The sequence below is a fragment of the Crassostrea angulata genome, chromosome 3, assembly GCF_025612915.1.
Source record: "Crassostrea angulata isolate pt1a10 chromosome 3, ASM2561291v2, whole genome shotgun sequence".
Taxonomy (NCBI): Eukaryota; Metazoa; Mollusca; class Bivalvia; order Ostreida; family Ostreidae; genus Magallana; species Magallana angulata.
In genome coordinates this window covers 41,596,227-41,620,686 of record NC_069113.1, presented here as the reverse complement: position 1 = coordinate 41,620,686, position 24,460 = coordinate 41,596,227, and the positions used below count along the sequence as shown (strand labels likewise).

General features: G+C 34.6%; 1 protein-coding gene across 3 annotated transcripts in view; it reads right to left on the bottom strand.

Moving 5' to 3' along the window:
- Positions 1 to 207: 207 nt before the first annotated feature.
- The window catches only part of LOC128175314 (TALPID3 protein-like), a 48,084-nt gene continuing 23,831 nt past the window's right edge, over positions 208 to 24,460 (bottom strand). The window contains exons 9-32 of one of the 3 annotated variants that reach the window (XM_052840846.1): positions 21,643 to 21,745; positions 19,530 to 19,574; positions 18,951 to 19,016; positions 10,035 to 10,249; positions 9,060 to 9,132; positions 8,480 to 8,746; positions 8,187 to 8,352; positions 7,863 to 7,970; positions 7,400 to 7,617; positions 6,844 to 7,065; positions 6,422 to 6,636; positions 6,157 to 6,299; positions 5,673 to 5,902; positions 5,048 to 5,294; positions 4,630 to 4,784; positions 4,145 to 4,344; positions 3,752 to 3,966; positions 3,486 to 3,574; positions 3,076 to 3,247; positions 2,335 to 2,619; positions 2,038 to 2,208; positions 1,699 to 1,866; positions 1,378 to 1,503; positions 208 to 1,171 (exon numbers count right to left, since the gene is read on the bottom strand). In XM_052840846.1, coding sequence (XP_052696806.1) covers positions 855 to 1,171; positions 1,378 to 1,503; positions 1,699 to 1,866; positions 2,038 to 2,208; positions 2,335 to 2,619; positions 3,076 to 3,247; positions 3,486 to 3,574; positions 3,752 to 3,966; positions 4,145 to 4,344; positions 4,630 to 4,784; positions 5,048 to 5,294; positions 5,673 to 5,902; positions 6,157 to 6,299; positions 6,422 to 6,636; positions 6,844 to 7,065; positions 7,400 to 7,617; positions 7,863 to 7,970; positions 8,187 to 8,352; positions 8,480 to 8,746; positions 9,060 to 9,132; positions 10,035 to 10,249; positions 18,951 to 19,016; positions 19,530 to 19,574; positions 21,643 to 21,745 — 4,216 coding nt within the window. In that variant the 3' untranslated portion in view covers positions 208 to 854. Of the gene's footprint in view, positions 1,172 to 1,377; positions 1,504 to 1,698; positions 1,867 to 2,037; positions 2,620 to 3,075; positions 3,248 to 3,485; positions 3,575 to 3,751; positions 3,967 to 4,144; positions 4,345 to 4,629; positions 4,785 to 5,047; positions 5,295 to 5,672; positions 5,903 to 6,156; positions 6,300 to 6,421; positions 6,637 to 6,843; positions 7,066 to 7,399; positions 7,618 to 7,862; positions 7,971 to 8,186; positions 8,353 to 8,479; positions 8,747 to 9,059; positions 9,133 to 10,034; positions 10,250 to 18,950; positions 19,017 to 19,529; positions 19,575 to 21,642; positions 21,746 to 24,460 lie in introns of all 3 variants that reach the window. The other 2 variants (XM_052840844.1, XM_052840845.1) reach the window with 2 other exon arrangements.

Sequence of the window (24,460 nt, the reverse complement as noted above, 5' to 3'; positions counted from 1 at the left end):
TGATAGATGTCCATACCCCATTATAAAAGTCAGAGTATACAGTCATGGCAAATGGGGATTGTGGTTATTGATAATGAAATTCTCTGAACCTATACAACCGCATCATTTTGCTGTGAAAGAAAGTATTAGACACCAAAATAACATGAAATAAAATTTGGGAAATCAAGGCATCTTCTGATCAAAATACGTAAAGAAGACTAAAAGAGCTTGGTTGAATGACATTTATTCTCTAAACCACTATTGAATAACTAGCTGTACCATACAGAATATATGACATGAATACACAGAGAGTAAATATCAACCCATCCACACCAGTCATATAGAATAAACAAATCTGACCCTTACCTTATGAAGATGATATCATCCATGTTCTCATATCTTTTATAATTTAAATATAATGTATCTTACAAATTCATTAATTAGAACTCCCCTTTCATTTGTAAAACAACCTGGACGGACAGCATCTAAATAGAGAAGCTTGTATCACAGAAAACAGAGAATGTACACGTACATGATATATCAGATCTCCTCTACATGCTAGCATCATTTTCTTACTCTATTTTAGAAAAGGAATCAACAACAGCTTCAAACTTTGTCTAAACACAAGAAAAAAATAATTTTTGAGACTCTTATACAAATATACAACTAAATATGCTTAGTAATTACAATCAGATCAAAATTAATTTCACATGTATATTCTTAATATAGCATTATACAGATAAAATAGAGAAAAGAAATAAAAAAAGAAATATACATCAATAAATTGAGACTCCTAGCAATCCATATATTAATTCTAAACTCAGATCTTAACTCTAATAAAATGCATTTATCAGTTTCTAATATATATGACACGTCTACAGAAATTCAGAATCGTCCATTGATGGCAAAGTCACGGACATCTTCAAAGAATCCGAGTCTGCCAGTCTTCTGAGTTCTGACTCACTAAACGAGTCTGCAGCACCTCCTTCCGACTCAAATGAGTAAGTCATTCCTACGGACTTCTTCTCCTTGCCGAGTCGAGTCGGGCTGAGTTGTCGCTGTCGGTACTCAGGGGAGGGAACTCTTCCAGTGGAGGACTGACTGAATGTTTGGGACAGGTAGCCGGACTGTAACAGTTCCTCCATGTTCATCTGATCAGGGGTGAAGGCTCGAGTTCCTCTCTCACTCATACCTTGAAAATCACAGTCAAAATATCAATTTAAATCAAGGTTTATAAAGGGTACCGGGGGTAATCTCAAACAATTTTAAGTTAACCAACCCAGCCTTCCTTGATGATTGTTTACAAAACATAATGAACTTCAATCTAATTCAAATCCAAAGAAAATGAAGAAATGAAAAGAATGTAGCTATTGACAATACTGGTAGTTGAGGACTTACTCTGCGAAGTCCTTGGGTCCTCAGACCCTGGCAGTGGGTAGGTCCTTGGTCCTGTCATGGTGACCGACTTGTCAGGTAACCCTGGTGACTTGGTGGCTTGAGGAGGCTTTTTGAGGGCTGACTTTACTGTTAAATAACAGTTAAATCTAAGTTAAATTGTTAGATTTTTGAAGAAGAATACCATAATCACTTTTATTAACAGGGGATTCTGATTCATGATTAAGTAAGAGTTATGGTTACAATGGTGATTTTGCTTTCACTTATAACATCAGTCAGTAATCACTAATAATATTTCTATCATTGTCAAGTATATGTACTAACTTGGCGATTTCCTTCCGCTGGTGAGGCTGCCCCCTAAGGACACTCCCCCTGGGGTGGAGGATCTGGTTGGGGTTCTTCGGCTGGGGGTGCCATGAGTGGTTCTGGTTGTCTTCTTAGTCATAGTAGAAGTTTCTATAATATATCTATCAGCATCTCTGTCTTCCAGATCTTAAATAAAAGGGTGATAAATCTTACAGTCTTGAAATGAAATAATTTTGACATAGCTGATTCTTAAAAAAAAAAAAATTCTATTTATTTAAGGGAATTTAGATTGTAGACTTACTAATTATCATGTTTGCTGAGAATGCAACACTCAAAAAATTTATAAAATATTCATACCCATTTCATAAGATACTCTCAGTGGAGAAGTTCTTCCATTTTCTACACTGGATCTCTGAGGGGAGCGTCTTCCTTGTGAATCTCGGTGTGGAGATTTACGCCCATCTCTTGCGTCTCTTTGTGGAGAATATCTCCCATCTCGAGGATCCCTCTGGGGAGAGTACCTTCCATCTCGTCGATCTCTCTCTGGAGAATCTCTTCCATCCCTCTCGGGGGTGTATTGTCTGTTCGGAGCATCTCTGTATTGGGACTCTTTTCCGCGACTGGGAGGTCTATCATATCTGTCGACTCTTCCATTAGGAGATGCCCTACCTTTGCTGGGAGATCTACGGCCATTTTCATCATATTCATACTGAGGTTGAGGGGACTTTCTCCCGGGGGAATCGTAATACCCTGGGGACACCCTCCCCCTGCTGGGTGACTGTCTCCCCTGGTCAGGGGAGGGAGATCTCAGGTGTCGGCCATAGTCGTATCTCCCATAATCCCTCTCTGGAGAGGCATGCTGCGTGCGGTGCTTCTTTGGCCTAATTTCCCCTACACTTCTATCCACAGAGGCTCTAAGATGGCTAACACTTAGGTCTCCTATAACAATTAGCAGAAATGTATTAAAAAACTTTTTAAAGGATTGTTTGTTTGTAGATAAGGAAACATTTTAAAAGATAAATAATATTTCTTAGCTTTCAAGTTATTATAAACATAAAGAAAATGAGTTTTATAAAAATCAATACCAATGCATACGAAGTACGGTACATTATTTTGACATCAGGAATACTTAGCAGTTTCATTCTAATGAGTAAAAATCTCATATGTGTATGTTGGTTAAAATGAAAATACTGCAATAAATTAACTTTAAATTTAAAGGTTCATTTAAAAATTTGAAAGCTTCTTCCCATTTGAAAATAAAATCAAAGTTTCCAATGCACCACATTATTCAATTCCAACTTGGGAGGAGTGAGGGATTAATAAAACAGTGACTGAAAAGTGTATTACATGTATAAGAATCATTCCTACGCATGCATCATACATATAGACTTTTACCTGTATGGTCCAGTAGATCGGACACCTGGGCGGACGTCATGTCCAGCTGCCCGGGGTGGATGGGTCCGTGCTGGAGTCTAGACAGCAGCAGTAGGACCGGGTCCTTCTCTGGGGGGATAGCTGGGTTATACTGGAACTCTCCCTCACTGATCGGAAACTCGGTGGACTCATCCTATAGAGCATGAACAATACAGCGTAACTTTTTTTGGAGATTTCACATCGAAAACTGTCTAATTATCCTCTTAATTTGAGATAAATGTTTAATAAATCAAGATCATGTGTCACATATATCAGTCAAACCAAGTACATTTACTGTTATGTGAAAAAAAAATACAAGATGTTTTCTAATATTATATAATAAAATTGTTACAAGTGTTTTATACTAAATTTTCTGTATAGAGAAAGCTTACCGGGATTTCTGATGTATCTTTGAGTGTGCTGGCCATGCTTTGTTCTGCCCTCAGTCGTAGTGCCTTTTCCAATGCTCTCTGTCTTGTTACTACAAAAACCAAAAATAAAACCACCTATAGTCATAAGGACCATAAAATTAATGAACAAATAATTGACTTTAAAGCTTTTAATCATAATTCTTTAAAGCTAATGGCTCCAACACAATCATATTAAAATCCCATAATATTGTAATCAAGCTGTTCATTGACTGGTCAGCAGGTTTTACCTTCATCAATGGGGAAGTCAGCCACCTCCCCTTCACTCTTGTTGAGGAGCCACTGACCCTCGGACACACTCTGGTTGATTGTGTCAGAAACAGAGGACTCCGAAACACTCTCTGGCAGAGAGGGCGCGGGGCTTGGCTCGCGAACTGGAGATTTCTGTCTCTTGGGGGAGGGAGATCGCCTCTCTTCCTTAATGGTCTCTGTCGGTGGCAGAATCCTTCAAAAGGAATTGAAAGTGATATCTCAAAAACAAACTTTTAAAGCTACTTCTTCTCCATCATAAAAAATGGTAACAAATTAACAGGTTTAACAATTGTCTACATAAAAAAATCAAGAAAATATTGTTGAAATAAAAATTATCAGTGATTCCATTATTGCATAAAGTTGAGATTTACATTGGTTCTGGTTGGTCAGGCTCCATTGGGTCCCTGTACTCGGGGTTTTCCTCTGGGCGGGGCGACCCTGGGTCTCCCCAAGGCTCCGGACTCTGACCTGATTCCTCTGTAACCTTCACTGGTTCTTTACTAACAGTCACTTCCTGGACAGGTGGAGGCTCAACTTTCTTCACTTCGACCTGAGGTGGGGGTTCCAAAACCTGTCGGAACTCCATATTTTCAGAAATTTGATATGCAACATCTACTTCTACGTGGATTGGATATTTGTCACAAAACATAATTTATTTTCACATGATTGTATTATATTACTGATAAATTTCCCTTTTTTAAAAGCAATTCTTTATCCAGCACTTTATTTATCTCAAGGGCAGATCACTCCGTTGTGTTTAGATACCACTATATCAATATGTCCTGGGTTTTTTTTCCTGTTATTCCAGATCAGGGTTTTGCCTTCTCCTTTATAAATTCTCAAGTGAAATGCATACCTTTGGTGGAGACTCCACCGGTCGTGGGGTGGGTGGGGGTGGGGACATTGGGAGCAGTTCCTGTGGGGGTTCTTCTGGGACAGGTGTGGGCACAGGTGTCTCAATGTCATGTACCTCATCTAACGACTGTGTTGTCACAGGTAACACCAATTTCTCTGAGGAAAAAAAAAAAACTTTCTTGAAAAAGAAATGAAAATTGGTAGTGAATCTCTATGACCTGAAATTAAAAGAGTGGAAAAAAAAATCTACTAAATATCTATTCTGTCGATCATTGTTATGTTCTATAGAGTCCAAATATACCTTTCAGAGAGTATTCTGGCACATTTTTTCTATCAATGCTTGTACAATTACTACACAAGCATGTGTAGAAAACTCAATAAAAAAAAAAGATGACCATTATTTTACATTGCAGACTCACGTTGGAGAATTCGTAGCTCTTCACTGAGATCCAGGGACTCGGATGCCTCAGACTCAGGCTCTGGCTGGGGTGGTGGCCTCGTGAATTCTGGAGGTGGCTCCACTTTCCTCACCTCTCGTCTGGGAGACTGTAATGGGGATAATTCTGGAGTGACCGGTGGGGATACAACCCTCACCGGGGAAGCTATGGGGGTAGCTTTAGGGGTGGGCTGTGGGGTCTCTATCTGATCTGGACTGTACAGATACTCCTGCAGAATTAAAAAAAACATGCATCATTTCTTGATTTCTTTAAAAAAAATCTTTTTGGTAATTTACAACAATAATTCTTTTTCCTCTTTCCCTCTGTTTCATATCTTAATACAGTTAAATATAGTTATAGCAAAGCAACAGGGATGAGCAATATTGATTTATCATTAACAGGTATTCTTTATGTCTGATAAATAATACAATTTTAAGATAAGGGAAATGAAACTGACTTTGCTGTAAGCATGAATTTGATATAGGTATGTTAACCTTCTTTGACTGTATATAGTTTTATTTATAACGTCTACCTATCTTGACACAATGATTTTAAAAATTTAGATTCACAACATATTTCATTCTTATATTTCATTCTGTGGACATACCCTTGGGGATGGTTCAGTGGTTCCCATCTTGTCCTCATCGACCCCAGCTGACAATTTGGGGACTGCTCTCTGCTCAGCAGCCTGCTCCTCATCTGAAGGTCGCTGACCTAGCAAGGTCACGACCTTCTCCACTAAGACCTCCCGGATCAGGCCATTCACAAGGTCACTGTCAACAGCCTGACCAGCATCCACAAACAACTGCATCCCAGCTCTTCCAATAGAGTCCATTACTATCAATGTACAAGCATTGTACATTATCTCTTTACCATCACTCACTTTTTTAACAGATTACAATATAAGCTTGCTCTTATAAGAGTGTAAAAGTAGGGAAAACCATAAAAAAGCAAGTTATTCATTAGAATTGGTACAATTGCATGTATATGATGATTACCGGGTAATATTTAATAAATGGGTTGGTGCCTGTTATAAAGATGAATCTTATTTCACATGAATATCATAAAATACATAATAAATTTCCTCTTACCAAACATTGACTGTTCTTTATCTTCCACCTCACTTTGTATGGAGTCTTCATCCACAAAGTGTGGAAGACCTGAAGCAGGTTCTTCTTCTGCCTCAGTGGGACAGATTTCAGAAATCATCTTAGCCAGCAGCTCCTGCTGTAACCTGCAATGTTAGTTAAACAGTCCGTTAATTAAACATTCAAAGTATCTTTATTGCACTGCCTGCATTCATATATCCTTAATATACAGAGAGCCTGAGATCCTGGGATCATGGGATTCACATACCATTCTTCCGCTCTCTTCTCTATATCATCTCGTCTTCGAATGTCTTCTGCTAACACATCAGACACAACTGGGTGCATGTGGTCCAGTAGCCTCTGTTGGGGAAACACTGGCTGTCTGTCCTCCACTGGGGGTGGGGATGGAGGATGATACCCAGGCAGGGCAATCCCTGGGGCATCCTCCGGGTTCAGATCACCAGAAACATCAGTCAGAGTTTCCTGTGGCAATAAATAGCATATCTATGATGAACTCATTGCAACTCAATTACTGTTAAAACATATTCTATAAACTTAATGATTTTTATTCTGTACAATGAATTTATAATATTATTGTTATTTTCCAACTGATGATGTTTGTGAGGCAATGTCACTCTTACATACACCATTTCTGGTATGCACTCCATTACCAGTCATTCTGATACAAACCTCATCCTCCTCTCTGTGAAAGGTGACCTCTAGCCTGCTCTTGCTGGGAGACTTTTGAGGAGACTGCATTTGTACCTCCCCATGTTGTGTAGAGGCCCGACTCATGACATCTCTCTCTGGGGTAAGAGATCTGGGCTTCTCGGGGGACCTGGATCTTGAACGGGATTTCGGGATTGGTGAAGCCTCTGATAAATTGCTGTCAATATCCACACTTGGTAAAACCTGTAAACAATTTTTTAACTTTAAAATATTTTCAAACAATTACATATTGATACATGCAAATGCATTTCTAGACCTGAGAAATTTCAATTGATCAGTCTTTTGGAGCCAAAATGAAGACATTATCTTTGGTAATTCCTGGATACAGTAAACATGGTTACAGCGAACATGCTTATAGTGAATTCATGCTTACAGCACAAATCATTCCATTCCTCTAATCTTTAAATAGTATAATAAACTTATTAAATATATAAAGAGTTAGCATTATAATAAATCTAAATTACTCATCCCTTGTGGTGGAAAATTGATGTTCTGCTCAGAGAGACAATTTTTCTACCTGTTTCCCAAGTTCTGGTTCGGGTCGTCTTCTGAGGTCATCTTCAACAGGGACAGAGATCATGGCCACATTCTTGAGGGCCGACATGGGATGCTGAGAGGCTGGTGTGGAGGTAGTGAGGGGCCCAGGAGGGGGTGAAGCAGAGTAGGTAAGTCCTGTTTCCATCCTGGGGTCTCCAAGGGGTACTGCCATGGGCACTAACTGTCCTTGGATTGGGGCTGAATTTCAAGTAAAAATTAATTTGTTTAAATATTATTAAACCAGGTCAATGTCTCTTTAATAGACACACAATATTAAAATACATTTTTAGAATATTTTAGTTTCATTGAAATTCAATAAGCATATCTTGAAAATAACACTACCTGGTACATCTCTCAAACATGTTAAAATCATACCGGGTATTACAAGTGATATATTGAACATAATAATAAGTGTGTTTAATTGCAGGTTGCTCTCTGCTTACCGTGTTGTGCTGATGTGACAGGGATATAAGTGCCGTGTGTAGGGCTGAAGTAAAACTGCTTTATTCCTGAGGCAGTCTGAGTCTTTGATGATTTCACCAAACGAGCCGCTGCAATACAATGAATAGGAATAAATCTGATATATCATAATAATTTTATTTTTTAAAAGAGTGTATTTTTCAGTTTGCTAACATGCATCCAACAAATGTGTGTTGAACATGTGGAAGGGTTCTGTATAGGTCCCAAAAATCACTCTTTGGCAATACATTACAGTCAAGATTTAGGACTCATAATCTTGCGTCTCTCAGTTAGACCCTGCAACTTACTGGACATGTCAGGGGCACCTGCCGGCCTGTCGGGCTTTGGTTTGGGTACGTTCTGGTAGTGAAGGTAGGGGTCTTTGACTGTGGTTCTCTTGTTTTGATAGGAAGCCTTCCCATAAACCTTGGTCATGTAGTTCTCATCCTCTACCACAGGTCGAATCTTAGGCTGCTACAGAGTGAAATGATTGACAGAATTTTAATTGTAAAATATTATATTTAGCATACCTATCATTCTACATTTGGTTTCAAAGTATGCATCTCAAACTGTATGAAGTTCTTATAAACATCATATTCACCTTTGCAGCAGGTGGTTTGTGTATTGCAGCGGTTGCAGTAGATGGCTTGTTTTCTTTCCCTTTCAAAGTTTTGCTGGGCGGAGGTCCAAAGCTTGGTCCCTTCATCCTGCTGAGCCCAGTGTCAATTTTTGCCCCTGCTCTGGCCCTTGCTGTGGCCCTCTGGGCATATGGGGCAGGCTTAGTCAGACCTGACTGGGCAGGCTTTATAAGAACTGGGGCATCTTTTTTCTGCAGCTCAGCTAATATCACATCATCTGTTACTTCCCTCTGGTGGATGTACAGGTTAAAGACAACGATATTAGGTAATTGTATTACAGGGATTCAATTATTCTGATAGGAGAAGAACACGTAAGTTGTAAGAACTTGTTTCCAATCCTCTTGTGTAATAAAACAATAAAATATGTTCAAATCAATTATTCTGATAAGAAATATCTGTTTCGTAAACTACTACAGTAGTATTGAAACGCATGCACTGCCTTGACTGTAGCAATGACATACAGTTTACATGCAATTTATCATTATTTATTAAAGTAAGAGACACTGAGATTATTAAAAAGAATCAATTTATGGCTATACAGACCTCAACTTGGGATCGTAGAAGAGATATCTTTTTATCCACCATCTTTCTGATTTTCAGTAAATCAGAATTATTTCTGCTCACAAAAGAAAAGATGATGACTTGAAAATTGAACATACTCATTTGACCAAGAACAAGAACTCTTGCAGGCTTGATAAATATCTAGATGACTTGTAAATTATTCGAATACAGTACTGCATAACATTTTTTATATCATTTTTTCCATGCATGGCAATAAAGTCAAACAGAATAAAAACAGACATAAATACAACTACCGGTATAATGCTAAAAAAAAATTGTTTATCACAAAATATCCAAATAGGAACTGACAAATGATTAATGAGCTTGACAATGAACCGGTAATTAGCAAAAAACCTATTTTTTGGCAAAATGCATAAATTGCACTGTAATTAAATTATCATCTTCATTAGATATAATAAATGTTGTCAGTCCATTTTTTTCTGCCCCAAGCATGGATATTTTTTGTCATCCAGGTAATTATCAAAATTTAACTATATGCAGATGTTATATAAATTATTGGGTAACAAAAAAACAACTTTATTTTAAGTTCAAAATGTACAGGTAAACAGGTTAACATTTTTTTTTGCAAATTATTCAGAATGTTAACACCCCCCCCCCCCCTCCCTCCAAGCACCCCCCCCCCCCAAGTATATATGGATATATTTTACATGGTATGTCAGAGTGTTGGTATAGTGTATTACTGAATGAAACATTGCTGTGTATAAGCAGGCTCAACTATGTCCCTTCCCCTCCAAACAGGGGTGTTTCTAATGCTTTTTTCAAAGCTTTGCATAAGGGAGCTTGAAAGTAGCCTGTAAATTCTCCACATAACACTATTTTCATTTATGCATGATGAGCAAAATCAATCATAATGTACTTCACACTTTACAGGGACATATTCGCAGAAACAGGTGCCTGTGTAAACCCCCCCCCCCCCCCCCCCCCCACAGAACCTACCCCTCCTGATAGAGATTCTCCATGATGGAGAAGACTTCTGCCTCCTGCCTGGCCCTGAATACGGCCTCCAGGTTCGCCTCCAGGATGGCCCTGTTCTCTTTGACCTGTTGAAGGGTCAGGGCAGCATCTGAGAAGCTGGAGGGAATTGTGGTACCATGTTTACTCTGACCTGGAATCATCTTGTAGGGACTCCTTAGATCCTTATTGGAGGGAAGCTGTTAAATACATGTACATGGTTTAAATTGTATTAATGTATATTCTCATAGGATAAAACTACCAGTACATGTATTTAGAGATATGTGTGATTTTGGCCATTCAAAACCTGTTATGATTTTTTATGGTTTAATGAGTTTCATCAGAGACATAAATAACATGTTATTAATGTCTCTGGTTCCATGCAGTGTTGGATAGATCTTGAAACTATTTTCAATAATAGATTTTATTTTTTGCTTCAGATTCATGACAAAACAAAATTAGCACATTCCAAAAATAGAAGTCAAGAACTCTAAACAAAATCATTTTTATATTTATGCAATCTTTAGACCTAATATCATTTAATTATCTTTGTTCGATGCAGGTGGCAATCTCTATCAATAATAACACCATTGTTTATTTCAACATGAACCTCCAAGCCTTTGTCTACACACACCCACACTTCCAGATAACATAACCCTTATACTTTCTAATTATACATGTAACATTTCCAGAAAACACAAACAATATTTTGTTTTTATAAAAGAATTACGAAAAACAAAGAATCTACCAATTAAACATGAATTGACATATTTAAAATTCACACTACGTGTGTGTCTGAGTGTGTGTAAAGATCATGGCATTTGCTTTCATAATAAGTGTGCTACAAACCATGAATTCACATAAAATGAAAAATAAAAAAACAAATTTTAAATCAGATTGACATTTATTTGCTTTGTGACCTTGACACTAAGAAAGGTAATATCAATGCATGTGTATATGTAAGCTGATACATTAACATCACGCAAAGACCCCAAACTTCTTTTATAACTTGATCGTGACTTTGAAGGGTCTTTATGGTGACAATATTTTAAGCTATCATATGACTATCATTTTAAGATGAAGGAAAATTGAAGGTCACAGCTATTTGATACATAACCACACCTGTAGTTAAAATGAGAGCTATAACTGCACCTATAAATACATAAAAATAGATAATTTAAAACAATAATGAAATCAGTACTAGACTTTCAGTGCAAGTCCATCCCAATAAAGAGATGCAAAGATACAAAACCTCTCTTGTATAAAGAGAAAACAGCAGTTGTATAAGAACAAAAGGACAGCATGGATGTAAAATAAACAGAGATTATGTCACATCACACGCCGCAATGTCAAGAAAAGTGGCTCAGTTCTGATGAAGAAATAATTACTGAATGTTACAATGACTGCATTGAATTCATGTCAGGCTTATGATTCTTCTGCAACGATGCACACTTCCTGCATATAAGCCAGAGGTGGAAACTTCCGGATTTCGACGGCCGAAGGTTTGGCATTTTGATGTGATTTAGTACAAGTCTGTCAGGTTTTGCTGTATGGGAACGTTTGCGTGCATACAATATTGTTACATTGCACTTGAAAACGGAACAAATGTGGTTTTGTCACAGCTAGCTTTCAACATTTCTTATAAAACGCACTTCAATAAAGGATTGATGAAAGCTAAAGTTGATTCCAAGGAAGAATACAGTTAAAAGAGAAAGCTGCTTATACAAACGATTTTGATGGTATAATATGCACCCAGGAAGTTGAAGAAAGTATTGAAAACCAGTCCAACAAATACACGTCTGAATAAAAACAGTTTTTATGTACGATGCACACCCCAAATAGTCTGACACAATTTCTTTCTCATGAAATGTAAAGTTGTTGTTATAGGTCTTGTTTTCCAATATTGAAGAAAAATGTAATAATAGTTTGCAGAGCAATTATAAACAAACATGTCCCCTGCTGGTTTTACTCTATACCTGTCTTGATCTCAGCTGTGGGTATTGTTTTTGAACAAATCGTCTGCATGGCTGTATTATTGGGAAAAACAACCTAACCACAAAGCAATATGTGCCTGACTGCTATGCCTTATATTTGATAACTGATCTTCTACATTACAAATAATGATGCTTGTATTTTCTATTTTCTGGAATCATATCACGTTTCAGAAGCAAATGATACCCTAAATTCAAGTCATTCTCTCAATTTACATGTCAAATCGTCTGGAGTTTTTCTTCCAATATCATCATTCCCAACTCTAAATTTGTGAGGATATCGATTTAATCTTGAAAGTACAACAAACATTACAGTATACTAGAATATAGGACTTCATTGAAAAATGAAGTCTGATTGGAGATATAAACAAATCAAGTTAGTTAGAATGAATGTAATCAGAGAGGATCCCTTTTATTTTTGCTGTGTTATTTGTGTAATCATAGAGAATAGAACATGCCTGCGGAAGTTTTAAAGATAAAAGGGAGAAGAAATGAAAGCACCAAGTAATATAAGCTATATTGTTCAGGGTAGAAAACTGGATCAAACCTGAAAAAACATGTTTTTCTTGTTACCAGAACTTGATGCAAAACACATCAATATTAGAAGATATTTACAATTCATTAGTCTACCTACAACTAATATTTTTAAACTTTCTTATTTCATGTAATCAATCATTGTAATATTCATTGATCATATGAAATCCTTTTATATTTTACATCATTAAATGAACTTAGAGATCAATTTTCAAAAGGAATGTTCAAATCAATGCAAAAAAAAAAAACAACAACAAAAAAACTAACCCAAGAAAACAAGAGGCTCAGCAAACACATTTCTAGTTGATAAGAAAAGCTTACTTGAGCGAAAAATTCATAAGATAATTAAAATGATAATTAAAATAAGGGACTGTACTACAGTGTTTGTAATCATTTGCAATGTCAAAATTGCAATGAGACAACTAAACTAATAACACAGATTTAATTGACAGTAAATATGTCTATATATTGTCAATGCTTTATCCAATGGTGCATTTGTAGAGCAACATCAAGAGAAATGTTCCCTGATTTTCTTCAGTCTTTATATGATGTTCATGGCTTTTGATGTGAACAACAAGGTCAGAATTGAATTGCTTGCCAATACATGTATGTTTCTTTGTAAAATGTTTGATAAAAAAATCCCACGTTTCTTTAAAACTGAAAAAATGAAGAGTGTGACAGAAGTACCAGGTACATAGGCATTTAAGATGGAAGATGAGCATTTCAAACATTAATAGCCCCAGCCATATATGGAGGGGGTAGGAACTGTAGATTCCTAATTAAATCAAGGGAATTAATATTGGCATAATATTGCAAACATAGGTAATCACAGATTACAAAGCTCACCGAGACGAGACATCACCCTTATGAGACTTCACCTTTATGAAACCACCTTTATCATATTAAATGAAAATCATACTTTATGATCTTGGATATTCATGGATTCTGTTTTGACACAATATCGTAAATCATCTGTTAAAAAATTGTATGATAATCATATGTTCATATGTTAATCAATACAATAATATAAAATAAAATATTGAATCCTATCATATTTATTACATATATCATATAATACAATAAAATACCATAAAAAACAATGATGAGATATGATATTGTAACATATGATATGACATTGTGTTGTGTTATACGTTATTGTATTAAATCACATAATACAATATCATAATATATAAAACAATATAGTATTATAGTACAATATCATATAATACAATATCATATTATACATATTGTATCATATGATACAATAATATATTTTACAATATCATACAAAACAATTTCATGTGATGTGATATTATATCATATTATAAACCAATATCATATTATACAATATCGTATGATACGATATTATATAATATTACAGTATCTTATTATACAATCTCATGTGATATTATTCTATATTACAGAAACTTTTATCATATTATACAATATCGTATGATACAATATCATAGAATATACAATATTGTGTCATAGGATACAATATTATATTTTGCAATATCTTATGTAATAGTATCATGTGATAAAATAATAAATTAATAATACAATATAATATTATACAATATTATATCATAATATACAATACTATACATAACGATATCATGATACAATATCATAATATAAAATATCAAAAAAAGTGATACAATATCATATCATATAACTTTTATATTATTACATATGATATTATATTGTATCATATTAAACAATATTGTTTCATACCATACAATTCTATATCATAGGAATCATGTTATATCATTTATCAACAAACACATCTACCTATCGAGCAGGTTTGAGTGAGGTAGGAGATTTCTTTAGCATCCTTGATAATGGAGATCAGGCTCTGCATCTGAAGCAACCTCTGTGTTTCATTTATAATATAGTTAAATCGACTATGCAAGCTATCATCTTTAAAACATGTGACCTGTTCCAAAAAAACTAAACCTCATCCAGCATCCGAAACCTATGGCTCAGATTCAGCATTCAAGCCTGTCGGGTGCATCAGTATACATAAGACGCATCTCCATGCAAGTTTGGTGAAGTTCAGACCAGTAATAACTAAGATATCATCATCAGAGGGCACTAGCAATTAAAACCTTAACCTGCTCCAGCATCCGCAACCTATGGCTCAGATTCAACATCCATGCCTGTCAGGTGCATCTGTATCATAAGACACACCATTCATTCAAGTTTGGTGAAGTTAGGACCTGTAATAACTAAGATATATTTTTTAGCATCCATGATAATGGAGATCAAGCTCTGCATCTGAAGCTTCCTCTGTGATTCATTCATATTACAGTTTAATCAACTATGCAAGTTTGAAATAGTACTATTATCTATTAAACATGTGACCTGTTCAAAAAAACTTAACCATATCCAGCATCTGAAACCTATGGCTCAGACTCAGCATTCAAGCCTGCCAGGTGCATCAGTATCATAAGACGCACCATCCATGGAAGTCTGGTGAAGTTAGGACAAGTAATAACTAAGATATAATCATCAGAGGGCACCTGCAACAAAAACTTTAACCAGCTCTAACAAGAGGCCCATGGGCCACATCGCTCACCTGAGGAACAATAGGTATGATAAAATCAGCTTAATGGAGTCATAATACAAACAATCTGGACAATGTACAATAATACTTGTAGATCCTGTATAAATAAAATCCATTTTTCCCCCTGGATATTCTTATGTTTATAATCATTAGTCCCTTTTCTAACAGGATGATTTTATAGTCATATCACATGTTGAGTATTGCAGTCCTCAAAAAGATCCCTTACAATTGTTTATATATGGGATATTAAGCTACATGAAACTCTGATTAGGCCAAAGAATTGTCCTGGAGCCAAAGTCTTAACAATTATAAAGAATCATCTGGCTGATTAGTTTCTGAGAAGAAGATTTTAAAATATTTACTCTATATATTCCTGTGTAAAACTTTAACCCCCCCCCCCCCAATGTGGGCTCACCCTACCCCCAGGGATCATGTTTTCACAACTTTGAATCTACACTACCTGAGGATACTTCAACACAAGTTTCAGCTTTCCTGGCTGATTAGTTTCTGAGAAGAAGATTTTTAAATATTTACTCTATATATTCCTATGTAAAACTTTAACACCCCCCCCCCCCCAATGTGGGCTCACCCTACCCCCAGGGATCATGTTTTCATAACTTTGAATCTACACTACCTGAGGATACTTCCACACAAGTTTCAGCTTTCCTGGCTGATTAGTTTCTGAGAAGAAGATTTTTAGATATTTACTCTATATATTCCTATGTAAAACTTCGACCCCCCATTGTGCCCCACCCTACCCCCAGGAATCATGATTTTCACAACTTTGAATCTACACTGCCTGAGGTACTTCCACACGAGTTTCAGCTTTCCTGGCTGATTAGTTTCCGAGAAGAAGATTTTAAAATATTTACTCTATATATTCCTATGTAAAACTTCGACCCCCCCCCCATTGTGGTCCACCCTACCCCTGGGGGTCATGTTTTTCACAACTTTAAATCTACACTACCTGAGGATGCTTCCACACAAGTTTCAGCTTTCCTGGCTTTCTGGTTCTTGAGAAGAAGATTTTTGAAAATTTCTCGAAATTTTTCATTAATTTCTAATTATCTTCCCTTGAAAACGAGTGTGGCCCTTAATTTTCACAACTTTGAATCCCCTTTGCCTAAGGATGATTTGTGCCAAGTTTGGTTGAATTTGGTCCAGTAGTTTTTGAGAAGATGTTGAAAATGTGAAAAGTTTACGGACAGACAGACAGACGGACAGACAGACAGACGGACAGACGGACGACAGACAAAATGTGATCAGAATAGCTCACTTGAGCTTTCAGCTCAGGTGAGCTAAAAACCTTAACTTTCTCCAGCATCCGAAACCTATGGCTCAGATTCAGCATTCAAGCCTGTCGGGTGCATCAGTTTCATAAGACGCACCATCCATGGAAGTCAGGTGAAGTTAGGACAAGTAGTAACTAAGATATAATCATCAGAGGGCACCTGCAACAAAAACTTTAACCAGCTCTAAAAACCTTAACCTCCTTCAGCATCTGTAACATATAGCTCAGATTCAGCATTCAAGCCTGCCTGGTGCATCAGTATCATAAGACACACCATCAATGCAAGTTTGGTGAAGTACGGACCAGCAGTAACTTAGATATTGCTATCAAAGGGCACCTGCAACAAAAACTTTAACCTGCTCCAAAAACCTTAACCTCCTCCAGCATCCGAAACCTATAGCTCAGATTCAGCACTCAAGCCTGTCTGGTGCATCAGTATCATAAGACAAACCATCCATGCAAGTTTGGTGAAGTACTGACCTGCAGTAACTTAGATATTGCTGTCAAAGGGCACCTGCAACAAAAACTTTAACCTGGTCCAACAACCTTAACCTCCTCCAGCATCTGAAATTTAGGACTCAGATTCAGCATCCAAGTCTTTCAAGTCCATAAGTAGGTCCAGATGCATCATACATGCAAGTTTGGTGAAGATAGGACAAGTAATAGCTTAGATACAGGACCTGCAACAAAAACTTTAACCAGGTCCGGACGCCGACACCGACGCCGACGCCGAGGGTATAGCATAAGCTCCCCCTGACTTCGTCTCAGTGAGCTAAAAAGCACATCCAGTTGATTTTAAAATCTCTCTTTTATTTTTTAAGACAGATGTAAAGTAAATGATACTATGATAAAAATTTGGTGCTCGCAATTTTATATTCTTGCAATTTGATGCAAAACGTTGGAATCACAAAATTAAGTACTTGTGTAAAAAAGGAATTTACAGTATCTTGCAAGATATTCTAATGAAGAATTGAAATTCATATGCATATTAACTTAGGTTTATCATCCATATGTAGAATTGACATATTTCCTATATATACATGTATGTATAATGGGCAAACAGTATACATACAGGGAAAATATGTTTCCTAGAAATTTCAGGAAGGAGCATCAAAAACAGCAATTTCAACCCAAAATTGCAGATATTAAGTTCATGAGTCATGCTGGATTATATGTCAAGTCACAATGATAAACAATGAAAACTGCTTCCTATCTAAGAGTATAGAATTTTCCCAGAGCAAAGACAGGAAATTTGATTCCCGTTTGAAGAACAGTGACTCAGTATATGTTGTTGAAAGGGATGAACAACGGGCATGATTTTGTCAAGACATGCAAGTATTTTGCAGTGAAATCAGGATATTAGCAGCCATTGTAGTCCAACTGTAGGCAATATTTAGAGAGTGAAAATACAGTTTGAACTGGCTTTTTCAATTTTATTAATTTTAGTATATTCCTCTGATAATATAATATTGAAACTGTAGCTGCATGGAAAGAAAAAGTGAAATACAGCAGCAAACATTTTTAAACAAAAATTTCAGTGACAATATAAAGTGTAAAATGTTTTCATTAGGATTTTTCATGCATAAAAACATTTTAAATTTGTATGCGATTTATTTTTGTTTTCACAGTAATTCCTCCAAGGTTTAAAACACTGATTCTCTTAAATATCATTCATTGCAAATCAAAAGAAAAGACATCAATATTCATAATACTGAGATTCTTTTGTCTCTATGTTCTCCAGCACCAAGATTTGATCAGTCAGCACTCAGGTGAGCCAAAGGGTGCCTTATAAAAACAGAAATGAAGCTTAGAGCACTGAATGGAATATCGTATGTGGGTGTCACGTCTCTGAAGGCTCATTCATATATTGATCTGTATCATTGTATAACTATTCCAATTGCTGAGAACACATAGCCTATCCATTCTAGAAATGACAAGAATAAACTGATTTGTACGCTCAGGTGGCGCCTACCCACTCGCTCCGATAACAGATCAAACTGAACCAATTGTATCTCTTTAAACAAAGGCACGATTTAATTTTCTTGTTATGGGGGTGGTAGATAGGAAATCTCCAGTACTTTGGCTGCTCAACTGATAGTGAATATGCCTTGGGCCAAGGAAACTCTTATTTCCTGAAGCCAGTCATACTTATTATTCCATTTTTTACCTTGACCTCGTGCGATCAATGACCTAAATTAAAGGTAACTTTGATCTTGCATTTCATGAGAAATGAATTTATCCCTGCAACAATAGTTCATAAAAGGCAACAGATGAAAATACGCACCGAATGCAACACAACCCTTTTTATATACATGTATACTTTTACTTTAGATTATATAATCAGATTAGATTTTCTTTAAACATACACAGTTTCATGAAAATAAGATAACATAAATGTTGTAATTTATGGCTGATGAACAGACCAAGCCAAGGTATCCTTTTGGTCCCCAAATCTAGCCCCTATTGTATGAAAAAGAGTTCATTACATTTGATATTACCATATGTGAATTAGTACGTACCAAATAAGGATCCAGAGGGGAGGGACCATGTAGCTTTTCCATCAGCTTTTTTTCATATTCTATATCCTGTTTCAATTATAATAAAAGTGTCAAAAATTTGATGCTTTTTAAAAAAAAATTATTTTTGAAAAAAATGTAATTGTGAAATCAGAGCTGACTTTTACTTCTGCTTTGTCGATTAAACATTAATTGCATTTTTAACTTGAGTTTGAATTGTTTTTAATAAAATAAAGTATGCAACAAGATATTTGACATAACACATTAGGTACCAGCAATATTCTCAATATCTATTGTAATTTTAATGCGATTAAAAAACGTTATTTCAAAAAGTGTTGCAAACACGTAAACTCTCTTGAACAGTATTATTCATATCCAGTACATGTGATGCTTTAAAATGATTATTCCTAACACGTAAAAAGAAAATATTTCTCTCAAATCTGTTGTAGGAAAGTGCAAATTCTACCTAAAATAGGGTCATTCCTTATCTACAGCCGGAAATACACTTTTAATGCCAATGAATAATAATAAATAGATTAGCACGTGTATGGTAACAACTATTCATGGGACTGCTTATATAACCTTGAGCTTCTTTTCCTCCAAATCTTTCTCCATGTTCTCTGCATCCTACAATACATGAAACAAGAAATATTAACACTGATTTTCCTCCGAAAAAACTTTTGTGGTTTTATTTTCATTTTCTCTGAAATGAAATCACGAATAGTCTGTCCTAATAATGCATATACAGGTAAAACGTGTAATGAATTTTGATTGGTGTTATCAATTTACTATACATGAATTACGTCTTCTCAGACATTTCCATATCTGCACTGTGTAGCCCAAAAAAATTATTATTTCAGGAAGAAAAAAAAGCCTTTTGGAGAAAGTTGGTTAATTAAGTGCCTAAAGATGCTTCATTAAATTTCATACCTCTAATCAATTGGAGTTGAACAGATATAACAATGTAATAAAAATACCTTGCCCCCGGCAAATTGCTGCTTAATATTCCAAAGCCGTATTTACGTTTGACATAATTTGCACAGGCAGGGTTGGGTTGACACATCATTTACCAAAATGAGATCAAATATCATCTTAATTGTGTTAAATATCAGAGAAGTAAAATAATAGAACACACTGATTTGGATGAACCATTATTTCCTTGTTTTATAGCCGTTATCTTAGATTAGCCCATGATTTTAATGTTCCTCTTGCCATATTGTTACCAAATCAGATATGTTTAGCATCCCTTTTGCACATTTTTAGATTATATAATTAATATTGAGTTTTTGAAAACACTGATTAGCAGACCTCAGAAATATAAAATCCAATGTATTAACCAAGTAAAAGTTAGATAAATTTGATTGTATCATACAGAAATTATAATAACCTGTCTAATAGAATTTAGGATTCTAAAATGATGGTTATTTTAAGGTGTGCATGTACTGAAAGTAGTAAATTATAAAATATAAAAAAAGAAATGGAATAAAAAAATGTAGCTTTTTTAACTTTCATTTATTGTAACTCTAATATATGATTTCAATCAATAAATTCCTTCTTAAATGGTCGCATATATGTAAGTCAAATAAACTTTTTAAAGATTTCTATAACAAATTTTGCATGGACAAAACATATATTATATGGCACAAAAATCAATTTAATTTTTTAAAGATTTGTTCATTACCTAACTCATATCATATATCGACCCACTCATAGTCATATGCATCCGAGGGATTAATGGACATTAAAAGCCAAAAACTGAAAATTTTCGTAATACGTAAAAGGTACAGATTAAAATCATGTAACGATAGTTTTAACCAGTTTCAAAAATACATCAATTTAAGGCAATTATTCATCTATATTCTGCAACCATTTAGATTGATTGTCAAATTACATGTCTATGTTTTTCCAATAAAATGACTAGTTTATCGAAATTGAGCCATCAAAGATCAATTTTCATAGTATTATTTTCATTTATCTCCTCTTGACAGCTATTTTGTACAATCTATATCTTTGCTTGCATTTTATTTTTTTTTGATAAGGTAGTGCCACAGGGCTTTTATTTGTCCTTTGAAGGCTTGTCACTATCATTTGCAATTCTTAAATATGAGAGCAGATTTTTTTTCACGCATTGTTATTTGTTTTTTACTTTTTTGTTTCTGTTTGTTTTTTTTTTTTTACTTTTTTTGGAAGAATAAAGAAAGAGCAGGTAAGGCTGAGAGTATATAGTATAAAGAGATGACAAAAACTTGTTTCCAGTACACGTAATCATAAGCAAATTGCATTTTGCTGTTAAAATGTGCATATCTGTGAGTTTATTGTCTGTGCTCTTCAATTGTTGACTTGCTGGTGCCCTATTTCAATGTTTGTTTACCATTTGCACATTGCTGCCTACATAAACACCTTTCAACTATAAGTATCTACATTTATAACTCCATAAATGCAGTACGTGTAAATTGAATCCATTATTAAAAGTCTCAAAATGTAATAACAAATCAAAATGCAAAACATATTTTAATTATCAATATGGCATGAATACCATAACATGCATTGGCACATCATGGAATATGCAACTGAAGCAATTACACCTCATACTGCCATATTTACTGAAAAATGTTTGTTTATTGCTAATGTGTCAACTTGTTAAAAGAAAAAAAATATGACCAGTAGTAGATTGTTTCCAACTGGAATAGCTTACAGCAAGATCATGTTGCAGCTTCTCTTTGACATCTTCAATCTGATGAACCAGTTTTTCGGCCCTTTTTACAGCCGGTGACTTCTCAACACACTCTCCTCTCAGTCTACAAAACATTTACAAGATTGTTTGCGTTGTAAAACTGTAAAAACCTATTTATTTTTATTTACATGGTTCTGAAACAACCCCCCCCCCACCTGAAAATACATGTCAATGAGAATATTTGATGTTGTATAATTTCAGGGAGAAACTCTAATCAACAAACCTAAACAATGCAATTAAAAAATCTTCCAAATATTAATGATAATAAATAAATATAGGACGTACATGACAATTATATTTTGTCTGTGTATTTCATGCATAAGATTTCCAATAAAAAAAAGGCTTAAAATCTGTAGATTAAAATTTATACATTTTCTTTGGGGAAATTAAACTATATAACTATTTTTTTGGGAAGAAAATAATGCTACAAGTGTATACAATTATTAAAAAAATATGTACATGTACATGGCATTGCTTTTCCTTTTGTATACCAGAATCTGCATGGTTATATACATTTAATTTATCGGTAAAAATCATCAATAATGTTGATTTTTTTTAAACAAAACATAAGTATCTTGCAATAACTTGAGTTGATACATACTACACATATATCACCGCAGTACTGACCATTTGTACAAATCTAGAGGTAATGAGAGGACTAGTGGGGAGATATTTGCAATTTAAAACATAGGTAATCATAGATTACTAAGCTCACCGAGACGGAGCATCACCCTTATGAGACATCACCTTCATAAGACCACCTTTATCATTTTATATGAAAATCATACTTTATGATCTTGGATATTCATGGATTCTGTTTTGACAAAATATCGTATATCATCTGATAAATTTTTTTATGATAATCATATGTTCATATGTTAATCAATTCAATGATATAAAATTAAATATTGCATCATGTCATATTTATAATATATATCATATAAAACAATAAAATACCGTAATAAACAATAATGAGATATGATATTGTAACGTATGATATGACATTGTATTGTGTTATACCTAATTGTATTTGATCACATAATACAATATCATAAAATATAATACAATATAGTATTATATTACAATATCATATTACATAATACATCATAACATTGAAACATGATATTATATTGTATAATATAGTATGATATTGTATTGAGGGACACTGAAACATATTTGATACATTATATGATATTATATCATATAATACAATATAATTTGATTCCAACATTGCATCTTATCAAATGATACAATATTATGTGATAAAGTAAAATATTATAAAATACATTATTATATTATACATATAGTATCATATGACACAATAATATATATTACAATATCATATAATACAATTTCATGTGATATGATAATATATTATATAAACCAATATCATATCATACAATATCGTATGATACAATATTATATAATATTACAATATCATATAATACTGTTTCATGTGATATAATTCTATATTACTGAAACCAATATCATATTATACAATATTGTATGATACAATATTATAGAATATACAATATTGTATCATAGGATACAATATAATATTTTGCAATATCTTATGTAATTGTACCATGTAATAAAATAATAAATTAAAAATACAATATAATATTATACAATATTGTATCATAATATACAATACTATACATAACAATATCATGATACAATATCATATCATAAAATATCACAAAAATTGATACAATATCATATCATATCGTATAACTTTTTATAATATAACATATGATATCATATTGTATCATATCAAACAATATTGTTTCATATCATACAATATCATAGGAATCATGTTATATCATTTATCAACAAACACATCTATCTATCAAGCTGGTTTGAGTGAGGTAGGAGATTTCTTTAGTATCCTTGATAATGGAGATCAGGCTCTGCATCTGAAGCAACCTCTGCGTTTAATTTATAATAAAGTTAAATCAACTATGCAAGCTTTCATCTATAAAACATGTGAACTGTTCCAAAAAACTAACCTCATCCAGCATCCGAAACCTATGGCTGAGATTCAGCATTCAAGCCCATCAGGTGCATTGGTATCATAAGACCCATCATCCATGCAAGTTTGGTGAAGTTTGGACCAGTAATAACTAAGATATCATCATCAGAGGGCACTAGCAATTAAAACCTTTACTTCCTCCAGCATCCGCAACCTATAGCTCAGATTCAGCATCCATGCCTGTCAGGTGCATCTGTATCATAAGACACACCATACATTCAAGTTTGGTGAAGTTAGGACCTGTAATAACTAAGATTTATTTTTTAGCATCCTTGATAATGGAGATCAAGCTCTGCATCTGAAGTTACCTCTGCGATTCATTCATATTACAGTTAAATCAACTATGCAAGTTTGAAATAGTACTATCATCTATTAAACTTGTGACCTGTTCCAAAAAACTTAACTTTATCCAGCATCCGAAACATATGGCTCACACTCAGCATTCAAGCCTGTCAGGTGCATCAGTATCATAAGACACACCATCCATGGAAGTCTGGTGAAGTAAGGACAAGTAATAACTAAGATATCATCATCAGAGGGCACCTGTTTCAAAAACTTTATTTAACCAGCTTTTAAAACCTTAACCTCCTCCAGCATCCGAAACCTATTGCTCAGATTCAGCATTCAAGCTTGTCAGGTGCATCAGTATCATAAGACGCACCATCCATACAAGTTTGGTGAAGTTAGGACCAGTAGTAACTAAGATATAATCATCAGAGGGCAACTGCAACAAAAACTTTAACCAGC